This window comes from Athene noctua, chromosome 2 (genome assembly GCF_965140245.1).
Source record: "Athene noctua chromosome 2, bAthNoc1.hap1.1, whole genome shotgun sequence".
Classification (NCBI taxonomy): domain Eukaryota; kingdom Metazoa; phylum Chordata; class Aves; order Strigiformes; family Strigidae; genus Athene; species Athene noctua.
The window spans coordinates 45963989-45975768 of NC_134038.1; the positions used below are offsets into that span (position 1 = coordinate 45963989).

The 11780-nt window shown below is 41.7% G+C and overlaps 1 protein-coding gene across 3 annotated transcripts; it reads right to left on the minus strand.

The window, feature by feature from the left end:
- Positions 1–1477: 1477 nt before the first annotated feature.
- PPDPFL (pancreatic progenitor cell differentiation and proliferation factor like) lies at positions 1478–4911 on the minus strand. Of its 3 annotated transcripts, XM_074898986.1 has the most exons (6): positions 4890–4911; positions 4535–4634; positions 4023–4119; positions 3495–3584; positions 3308–3407; positions 1478–2960 (listed from the first exon to the last, which is right to left on the minus strand). In XM_074898986.1, exons 3-6 carry the CDS (start codon positions 4075–4077, stop codon positions 2948–2950), a joined length of 258 nt encoding a protein of 85 aa, XP_074755087.1. In that variant the 5' UTR covers positions 4078–4119; positions 4535–4634; positions 4890–4911; the 3' UTR covers positions 1478–2947. The 3 variants fall into 3 exon arrangements, with proteins under 3 accessions (XP_074755087.1, XP_074755089.1, XP_074755086.1); XM_074898988.1 differs by lacking the exons at positions 4535–4634; positions 4890–4911 and adding an exon at positions 4675–4888; XM_074898985.1 differs by lacking the exons at positions 4535–4634; positions 4890–4911 and adding an exon at positions 4233–4365.
- Between the last annotated feature and the right edge of the window lie 6869 nt (positions 4912–11780).

Here is an 11780-nt window from a genome sequence, read left to right on the forward strand (position 1 = left end):
AATTCTTGGAAAGAAATGTAACTTCATGGTACTTCTTCCAAACCACAACTATTGGGAATTTCTCTAAATGTGCTCAAGAGGAAGACTTCATCCTTCTTGGGAAAAAAAAAAAAAAAAAAAAAAAAATCAGATTTATCTTTTATGTTGACTCCTAAAATAGGGTACCACTAGGACCAGTAGACTATGACTTAGATTTTCCTTTTAGGAAAGAAATTGGAGTCCATGACTGAATATCACTGCTGTATGGGCATGTGAGAAAAAAAGTCTTTTAGAAGTCCATCTCTCCATTCCTAAATTGGTGATGACAGTTGGATCATAGTATTTACATGCTGGCAGAAGTCCTACTCCTGATACTTACATTTTTCCAGATTGATAACAATATATGGTTTAACTGCATCAGAATAAATCTCTACCTATAGTCCTTCCAACAGGAAGAAACTTTTTTTCCTACTACAATTAATCTTTGATCAAACATTTGTATCTGTTTTACCCAGAGAGGTATTAAAATAATTATTTTCCTGTTTTTCTTATTCTACATGACATTTAAGCTATGCAGTATAGTTTCCCTTTCACATTTCTTTCAGTTTTAATTATTTAAATTTTGTCTTCCCCCCCTTCCAACTTATATTATAGTGACATTTAATTCAAGAAAAGTGACATTTCCTTATTACCATGATGTAACAAAACACAGTCCTCCAATAGCAAGCAATTTAGTGTCCCATTTACCCATATCCTCTCAGGAGCTTGTCATAGCAACATTGGATGTTATTTAATAGAGTTGATTCATTGCAGGATAACTATACTTTGAAGAACTGGCACAGATAACTATGAGTTGGTGGTGGTACCCCAATGCTGAGCTAATCACAGTAAAGGATGATGTAGATGGCATAAGGGCACCTCTCCAGAACAGTTTTTCATCACGGTGATGCCATTACAAAAACAAGTAGTTCACAGAGCCTAAACAGCTGAAGGCAAACAGTATGCTTTCTGACTATATAAGGAGAGAGGCAGCTCAAGCTCAGCAAGCAATACAGAAGCTTGTCACTGGGCTTTTCCACAGTGTTTCTGAATCCTGTATCTCTCATGTACAATAAGGGCTAGAGCATTTCTTTCTTCTATGGTTACAAGTATCTTCAAAGAGAGACACAATCACCTTCTTGCAACTAGAAAGTCTGTCTTTTTCCCTTCTTTTACAACATGACATTATAGAAAAAGGCGCTAGGGTCTTTTTCCTAGCTTACATTCCACTATTCCTTTTTCACCTCACATCAAAATTTGAAGTGACAAAAGGAACAATGTGACACACACAGCACAAAGATTGCTGTGGGAATTTTAAATTTTACGAATACCTCACATAAAAGCAGCAAAACAGCAGAAGTAGCATGCATTCCTCCCCCCAAAAAAACACCCACCAACTGCACCACAAGCAACACTGAATACCAGTTTGTTATTAGAGGCCAAAAATAAGTCAGACCAATACTGATTAAATTTTTATTAATAAAAAAATCTTAGTATAAAAAAATAGTTCATTCTGTACACTTAGAGAAAGGACAAAGATGAAACTACACAACAGGAGTAAGGTAAGATATGTAACAAGTAAATTTAATGGATTCCTGAAACTATGTTTTCAGAATTATGTTCTTTTCTGTTGTCATGTGCCATGCATTTCCTCGTCTCCAACACTGTAAGCTTCCTGAAGCAGCCACTTGACACAGTTTGGAGTTATGCATAACCATGACAACCATTAATTTACAATGAAAAATGTTGGCTACATTAATGTTTGCTATTGTTAGTTCATCCAGTGATGGACAAAGGTCAGGTAGGCTTAGTGACAGTACATAAAAAAAGTTGCATAGATAATTTACAGAAGTGGTATCACCCAGCCAAATATTTATTTTCTCTGACTTCTAATGCATTTCAGTCATACTCAGTAGAATCAATCTGATGTACTGCTTCACAATGCTGAAGACCAAATGAAGTTATGTTAGAGTATCTTTCAAGAGCATTGGTCATGACAAAGGTAGACTTTGTTAATAATACTAATGTGATTGTTTTGAACTGAACACTTTGCCAGATCTAACACATAACTAAGCTGACAGACAGCAGTGAATATTGATAGGATTAAATCACTTGAGAACAAGGACCTCTTTAAGATAAAACAAAGCAGGTGAGAGCAATCTAAAACAGCTAGGCATATCAACTCTGATTAAGGTTGCTCTTCTGCTTGGAAGATGTCAGTGTCCGTTAGGATTACTGATTTCTTCTCTAACTCTTCAATTCTTTCCTCAAATACCAACATACACAGATATGAATTGAAGTTGCACCAGGGTATTTGAGGTTGGGATCTATGCACTCTACTAGGACAAAGAGACCAAACTACTGTTTCTTCATGTAATTGGGCTTTCTAGAGGCAAAGCTATTAACAAGCATGGTTGTAAACTTATTCCCTATGACTGGTACACAAATACTTGATAGAAAACATGTACCATATAGCAGTCCCACTCAGATATATAGCCCATAATCTTCTTTACTTCATTGTGACTGCCTATAGAGCTGGTATCTTAAAGGTAAAAACTTAAGAGAGTATCATCTATTGCAAAGTCATTCAATACACACACTTCTCCTAAACCTAAAATATCTTACTCACACTGTAATTTTTCTCTAACTATCCAAGTAAGTCATCAGGATATTTAATCCTGGTAACTTCCATTAGAGAGACGTCTCAAATTACAGCAACTTCGTAATGAACAAGATAGGCAATGGACATGTCCATTAAGCAATATTGTTTAAGGTACTGACAAATATTTCAAAAATACACTTTTCCACTCTCCTACAGGTTTTGTTTTCTTCTTGCAGCTGAACCCAGACATTAGGAAGATCCCAAGCCTCTTGGAAAAACAAGTCTGCACGTAGTATCTCAGTCAGCAAAGCCAGGACGCTGTCCTATTCAACTGTTGGTACTGCAGAAATATATATAAAAAGGTTACGAGTAGAATTATTATATTTTATTCAAAGACATTTATCTGCTTAAGTATTTTTGAATGCATTTTTATCAGCTTTTTAACATAAAGCAAAATGGGTAAACTGCATAAATGGGTCTGTAGTTGCTATAGGTAGAGGATTAAACAAATATCACTATAAATGTGGAACAGTAATAGTCACTGCTTAATGGGAAGTAGCATATAATTTCATTTATTAAAGTGAAAACATGGGAAGCTTCTATAGCAGTACACTTTAAGTCATCAAAAGACCATTTCACCACCCAGACTGTTTTAGCTGATCACAACTTCATAAAAACAGGACTCACCTGCTTGCTGAGAGTGTTTTTCTGCCAACGGTTGGTGGAGATGGTTCACTATGGAAAAAGCTTTTTATCCACCAACATTTATCAATTAACTCAGGTAGCCCTGCCAAAGCAGAAAAAGACCCCACTGTTAGACACCTGCTGAATAACAGACAGGCAAGACTGGAAGACTGAAAGAAGGGAAAAATACCATGAAATGCTTTGTCCTGGTCTGCAATGTTCACAGCATCTGAACAGCAGGAGGAGCTGGAAGAAACACTGGATTCCGAGTTTTGTCGTGCTGTTCATGGAAAACAGACACACGTAAGGGAAAAAAATGCTTCAAGAGCACACACTGTTTCTACACCAAGAATTTTTCAGACCTGCTGCTCTCTTGGAGGAAACAATCTAAAATGGTAAGCTTACTTCGCTACAAAGTACAACTTCTGTGTCATATACACCATCCTACTACAGTTGTTTACATAAGAACTTATATAAAAGATGATCCCTCAGTCTTACTCTTCACTTCAAAACACACTGAGATCTGGTTGCATAACGTTCGCTGAAAGCAGTGAAAGACTCTTATGGTCACGTACCCACCGTTATGAAAACAAACGAGCCTATTCCTCAAGATTCAAGTCCAAAACAACTTAACTGCCCTGCTTCCCCACCGCGATACAACCAAGCCCTCTACTCGCACCGCGGCGTCCCGGCACTGCCGGCCCCGCCGAGCACTTACTCCTGTAGTACTGGTTCTTGGCCAGGAGGCAGCCGGCGGAGGGTACCGAGGCCATGGCCGCGGCGCGACGGGGAAGCCGCCTCTCTCCGGGAGGAGCCTGCAGGGGGAAGGACGCTTAGCCGGGGGAACTGCACCCGGAGGAGGGGGAGAAGAAGGAAAAGAAGAGGGAGGGGAGCGGCGCGCAGCCCCCCGGCCCGGGGTCTCGCTCACCTGCACTGCCCAGGGAAAGCGGCCGCCGGGAGCGATAGAGGGGACACCGCTCCCCTCCGTGGCGAGTGCTGCCCGCACCCCCGGCCGCCCCTATATGGGCCGCGGCGGGCGGCCCGCCCCGGGGGCGGTAGGGCGGGACGGGACGGGACGGGACAGGACAGAGGGAGGGAAGGAGCCCCCGGCACGCTGCCGCCCAGCCCGGCCCGGCCCAGCCCAGCCCCGCCCCGGCACGGCCCGGGACAGCCCGCGGCGGCCCCCGAGTCCCCGTCCTGGTCCCCTCCGTTCCCCTTCCCCGGTGTCACCTCTGATCACTTTTCTGGAGTGCATCAAGCGGAGACTAACAGCTGGTACGTTAGTTATTCTCTGTCTTGCGGGGAAGAGGGGGATGAAGCAGCCAGGTACCTGTTTCAGTAGAGATTTTGTTTTGTTTATAAATACGTACATTTGCACATACACTAGAGAAAATGAAGTCAAAGGAGCGTTCTTCACTCTAACGGTAATCAGTGAAACCTGTGATCATCTTCAAGTCCTGTTAAAGTTAGAACTAAGTCCCAGATAGATCACCAAACAAGTTTTTTTCTTCCAATAGATAAATACACTTTAAACTGTTGTAATCCTATCCCGTGGCAGAACTTGTCCCACAGTCTGTTTCCTCACCTTTCAGAATCGTCAACAGAAGTAACAAACAGGTTTTAGGTATCTGAATCGCTCCTGCTCCACAAGGACTTGTTTATCATTGTTTTTCATGGCAGGAGTTGTGGGTGAGAACACAGCCATGTGTGGTCTCTGATACCATGTTACTGCAACGTATCTGACTGCTTGAACAGTGTGTCCTGTCTCAAATGATAAGGACATAGTTCATAACAGCTCCTAGCATGTTTGTAAGGCTGTAAAGTGTACTGCGGGGAAATTGCCTATAAAATAATACTCAAACATCAGTTGTAACAGATAAGCATAGTGTATTTTCCTGGGCCTTTTTACTGACTTGCTGTCAGAGTCTTGACAGCATGGTGGTCTTTCCCAAGCAAAACTTGAAGGCTCACCCTTGTGAAATCTCCAAGATTGACAAAGAAAATAGTTTGAAGCTGGTTTGGTACCAAGCACTAGCACGAGTTACCCCTATGTTTATCTCGTTATGTAGAAAAAAGCACTGTAAGAGTAGAAAATTTTACAGATTTTTTGATAGCCCGTTCACAGTGTACATCCCTACCCATTGTTGCAGCTCCTTGTTTATAGATACACTATTGTACCAGTCATCTCTTTTCCTGTCTTAATGATGGATTTCCATTTTGAGGCTTGTTCTGTTTATGGTCAATAAACTTCTGCACCACCCATTTGTTTTTTGTCAACACTGGGCACTCTGTTAAATTGTCAGATCCATTCCTGAAAGAGGGGAAGCTTCTCCCCAGAGAGCCATAGGAAGTGCTCCTCTTAGGCTGTGAGGGTGGAAGTTTGTAGTGATAGCACTGTGTCCTAGACAGAGCTGGTAACATTATCATCTATTGTATCTGCCATTCTCTTTCAGCTTTAAGATTCTGTTTTAACCTACTTTAAGATCCTGTTTTAAACTTTGTCAAGGACATTACTTTGTCAGAAAGGCTGTTCAAGCTCTAACATGCCCATGGTCTAGGCATTGTATTTGACAGGAAAGCAGACATAAGTGGTTCTCTTGCAATCCCCACAAATATCCATCCATATTGTAGCCGTGCCAAAACACTCAGGAGCTGGGGAACAGCAGGTCTGTGAAACTTTAAATTACTTCACTGCTGCATGCATATTATTTTACTATATCATTTAGTGTACATGGTCATTTACCAGTTTTGTTCTGGAGCCCTGTTTCATGCATTGCACTGGAATAGAAAGTACTTATTTAATGAGAACTTCTCCACCATTTCTCCCACTCAATCTGGCATTATGTCCTATCTATTGTATTTTCTTCAAGTAATGCTCTGAATAAAGAACTACAGATTTTGCCAGCTTTTTTCTTCCATGGTTATTTTGACAGAGAGCATCTATAATAGCACCAGATTTATTTTCAAGCATTGCTACCAAACCAAGGCATGCTATTATCTTCAGTTAACAAGTGGGAATTCAAAGATACAAAGGAGCTAAGACAAAAGAATCCATAAAGCTTAGGTGTCTCTTATGAAAGCAGTCTAGGACTCTATTTTTTCATAACTATTTAGCACTATGTCACACTTCATTTACCCACTTATAGCTCTCTTTCACTTCAGATCCGTATATAAGTACTCGGCACGTTGATAAATCAGATTCTTACCAGACACTGAAAAAATTGGTTAGCAGCCACCTATGATAAATGTAACTAACTTGCATAGCATCAATTACAAACTCAGGGGCAAGGTTATAATTCAGCTTTCAAGACAGCATTCAATTGCCTTAACCACTGACCTGTTTTTTTTCTTCCTGGGAGCCTTTGCTGCATTCACTACTCAAGTTCTGTCACAAATATGGAAGAAGCCCTACTTACTGTGCTCTATAATCTCTTTAACTTCACAAATTCAGTTCATATCCATCCTTCATGGCAAAAGAGGCAGGGTCCCTATGAAATAAGCAGTACATAATCCCCAATTTTATAAAAATGCATTTACAGAAGGAACATTTTCAGCCTTTTGACTGACTAATATTGTGGCCTTAACATCAGCATTCATTTAACATTTGTGCGTGCAAAACTGCAAAATGGACAAAATACTGAATTATATGTGATTCCATGAATCATGGATACTTATAAGAAGTAAAATTTTAAAATTAAATCAGTATGACCCATTAAATGAATAAATGTCCCACCTAATCCTGCCAGGAATACCTGGTATACCCCTTTTTTAGGCATTAAATGTAAAACATCTCAGTCACAACAAAAACAGAAGAGCAGTCTATATTGAATCACAGAATCATCTAGGTTGGAAAGGACCCTGGAGATCATCTAGTCCAACCGTTCTCCTAGCACAGTTCCCACCTACAGCATATCCTTAAACTCTAAATCGACCCGACTCTTGAACACCTCCAGGGATGGGGGACTCCACCACCTCCCTGGGCAGCACATTCCAACACCTAACAACCTGTTCTGTAAAGAAATGCTTCCGAATATCCAGTCTAAACTTTCCCTGGCACAACTTGAGGCCATTCCCTCTTGTCCTATCTCTTGTTACTTGGTTAAAGAGACTCATCCCCAGTTCTCTGCACCCTCCTTTCAGGTAGCTGTAGAGGGCAATGAGGTCTCCCCTCAGCCTCCTCTTCTCCAGACTAAACACCCCCAGTTCCCTCAGCCGCTCCTCCTACGACCTGTGCTCCAGACCCTGCACCAGCTTTGTTGCCCTTCTCTGGACACACTCAAGTCATTCAATGTCCTTTTTGTAGTGAGGGGCCCAAAACTGAACACAGGAATCGAAGTGCAGCCTCACCAGTGCCGAGTACAGGGGTCAGATCCCTTCCCTGTCCCTGCTGGCCACGCTATTGCTGACACAAGCCAGGATGCCATTGGCCTTCTTGGCCCCCTGGGCACACTGCTGGCTCCTGTTCAGCCGGCTGTCAATCAACACCCCAAGTCCCTCTCTGACTGGCAGCTCTCCAGCCACTCCTCCCCAAGCCTGTAGCGCTGCTGGGGGTTGTTGTGGCTCAAGGGCAGCCCCCGGCATTTGGCCTTATGGAAACTCCTCCAGCTGGCCTCAGCCCATCGCTCCAGCCTGTCCAGGTCTCTCTGCAGAGCCTCCCTACCCTCGAGCAGATCAACACTCCCACCCAACTTGGTGTCATCTGCAAACTGACTGAGGGTGCACTCGATCCCCTCGTCTAGATCATCAATAAAGATGTTAAACAGGAGTGGCCCCAAAACCGAGCCCTGGGGGACACCACTCCTGACCGGCCACCAACTGGATCTAACTCCATTTACCACAACTCTCTGGGTCTGGTCATCCAGCCAGTTTTTTACCCGGGAAAGTGTGCGATTGTCCAAACCTCGAGCAGTCATTTTTGCCAGCAGAATGCTGTGGGAAATGGTGTCAAAAGCCTCGCTAAAGATAAATTACATCCACAGCCTTTCCCTCATCCAATAAGCAGGTCGTCCTGTCCTTGAAGCTGACCTGTTAATTATTCACTAGACAAGGTTTATCTAATAAACTTAGCTACCCTTTCTGTTCTTGGAATATCAGTGAGCACGGTGCCAATCTTTCTGGGGACTTGTTTTGGGTGTTTACATCCATGCAATTTTGTGACATTTGTTTTTTATTTTTTCTTGTTACTTAACCTTGTGGAAGGTTGTGGAAGAGTAGTGTGGCACTGGAATTTGTACAATGTTGCTTCATGGCTGTGTCCTTTGAATGATTGTATGTGTTCTGTGTCATTAACGTTTAGAGAGATTTGAACAATTTCAGTGAAAGCATCTTTCCATATGCATATCAGAAAGGTACATTTTTGGCATGTGAGGGCAGAATATTCCCTCCTCCCAAGCTTCTGGAAGAGCAGATTTTGCACTTTTTCATTGACCAGTCTTATTCCTCATCCACAGTTAACATTTCAGTCAAATTTTTTACAGAAAATATAAATCACTCTTTGCTGAAGGGAACTGTGTCTTATTTGACAGTATGACTCTCCGTGAGAAGACTGAATTTCCCTGGCTACTATTTTATAATGGGTGTATTAACATTTTCAGGGAACTTTCAGAAATGTTTCTTTATGCATTTTTCAGTAACTCTATTCACTGTCTCAACAAATTGTTTTGCATACTTGTTCTGTCAAATTTTGAAAGGAGTCTGTAAAAAGAGGCTTGCATTAAAGAAATTAAGTAGCTCCACTATGTAAAGTGACAGACCTTAACTATGCAAAAATCAGTTACCAAAACCTGTTTAATTTGTTAGCTACTTCCAAGGATGAGCGCCATCACTTACCTTTTTCATTCATTCGTTTTACTCTTCAAATATTCCTCCAAGCCAGACAGCTCAGCAGGAATGCAGGGCTCATCTATCAAAACCAAAAGGATTTGAGGAATTGATGAAGAATTAAATGGCAGTGTGCGAGGCAGCAGGGGAATGGAAATTTATATTGTATGCAGCCTGCAAAAGAGATGCGGGGCTGTATAGCTGCTGGGGAGAGCCTGAGCACAGAAAGGACAGAAAAAGCCATTCTTTTCACTGCTGCAGTGTGTGGCACTGCTGCAAATCATCAGCTTTTTAGTAATGTCCACTCCCAGTAGTGAAATGATTGCTTACTGGCAGTTCTGGCACTTACTAAATTATCATTATTATTTCTAATCCTTACTACAAATGTGAATGCAATACTCGGGGGGGGGGGGGGGGGGGGGGGAACAAACAAACAAAAAAAACCCCAACCAAACAACAGAAAACATTTAATGAAGATAAAATTTTTTCATTTTTAAATTTTTTTTTATTCCTAAGATATCAGATGAGATGTTACTGAAAGCAAAGGGTAACTACTGAACTCAAGAATCCATGCAGCACGCCTCTGAATGATGCACCTTGCCTGAAGTGTCAGCAAAAGTAGGGAAAACTTGTATTTTGACCTATAAACTGCACTGACAAAATACTGGAAGACTTTACACATTGCTAAACTGTTAGTACAACTTTGTGGACTTACAGTTAAGTATATCAAATTTTCCAGATACAAGAAGCTGCACAAGCATAATAATTTTCTTCCAGGAAGCTACATCTTTAGATTAGATATTAGGAAGCATTTCTTTACAGAACAGGTTGTTAGGTGTTGGAATGGGCTGCCCAGGGAGGTGGTGGAGTCCCCACCCCTGGAGGTGTTTAAGAGTAGAGCTGACATAGCGCTGAGGGATCTGGTGTAGTTGGGAACTGTCAGTGTTAGGTTAATGGTTGGACTGGATGATCTTCAAGGTCTTTTCCAACCTAGACGATTCTGTGATTCTGGGATCTTTTACATCTTTCTAAGGAAGCATATGAATACTTGGACTTTTTGTTACTTTCATCTCTCAAGTATTCCAAAGAAGAAGCCTTAAGGTTCCAGTATGACAAAATACATCTGTTCTAAATGGTATTCCTACAAAATAGAAAATTTAATTGAATGGAATGTAATTGAATAAAGCAAAATTGAATCATAAGCATGTTTATATACACCTTTAATATATCCCTGGAGATTGACTGATCTATAGAGATGAGTTGGCTATTCTCATTTATATAATTTCACATCCAGTACAGAGAAGCAGGGCCAAAACCATGCATATTTTAGTATCCTTGTCTATTTTGGCTCAAATAAAGACTTTATTGTGTAGAATCCACTTTTTCCAATTGCTGTAAACAGTATTGTGCAATTTGATGTACATACACAGATTCTGCTCTGATTCACTTCTGTACCTACTTTCTTTCTGTCCTTGCAAGTAACATGTACTCAGCCTCACCAGATTGAACACAACCTGACACCTCTGCAGTTCTGCATAGGCATCTGAGAAGGTGCTTATAGCCTAGCATGTCCCACAGTGTATAGACACCATTCCTCAGCACTGAGATATGACACCTTTGGCATCCTCATTTTTTGGCTACTTGCTCTGTCACCAGGCCAGATGCTCAGAATGGAGAAACATGAGGTGCAAAAGGAATCAAGGAGCTTGTGAACAAGAAGCACATATTCATAATTTTGCAGCTGGAAAATTTCCCATTAACCTAGCAACGGAGCTGACCTAGTCATCACATCCACCGCATCACAGAGCAGAACTATTTCAAATTTAAGAAGCCAAAGATAGTATACTTATACAGGTGGGTGAGAACCAACTGTCAGGACAGGTTATGTCATGAAGGTGAGTAGGAGCCCTACATGGTGAGGTGGCTATGCCCTGTAGTCAGGTGATCTGTGGTCTCTTTGATGTGGATGTCAGTATAATCTCCCTTGCCCCTGCCCCATCTCCCTAACCCCAGTGTTAACATCATGCTGAGTAAAGGGAGGATGATTAGGATGCTGGAGAAGCATCCACCTGCCAGGTCACAGCAGAAGGACCTACAGCCCAATCTGTACCACTGTTCTGCAGGTGTCAAAAGACTTGTCTGAAATTGTTCATACACAAGCTTCTGGAAAGGAACCAAACTTTAGAGTGTACACTGCTGCAGGAGCTTACTCTGCTGCAGTGAGTGGGAGCTCACACCTAGGAAAAAGAAAAATGAGTTACCTTAGCTCCACGTAAGTCACAAATGTCAGCTAGTATAGTGAAAGCCATGTTACCAGAAGGACCAAGTAGTCTCATGTAGATGTCTCATTCTTCTGTCATCTTGTTCCCCTTCATGGCACTTTTGCCCCCTCCGAAAACACTATATAGTAAACACACAGAGCATGTCCTCCTATGTTTCAATCTGCTCTGCAGCAATAAACACACCCAGCATGTCACTACATGTCTCAGATACCTGATCCATTTTCTACAGGGACACCTGAAGCAACATGGAAGTCTTAATCTACTCAAAAATCAGACTGGCCTGAGAGAGGCACAGTGGAGGAACACTGACAGTTTAGAGCTTCTCATGCAATGATGTCAGGCAAGATCCTCAGTTTGTTGTGCTTGTTATTTCC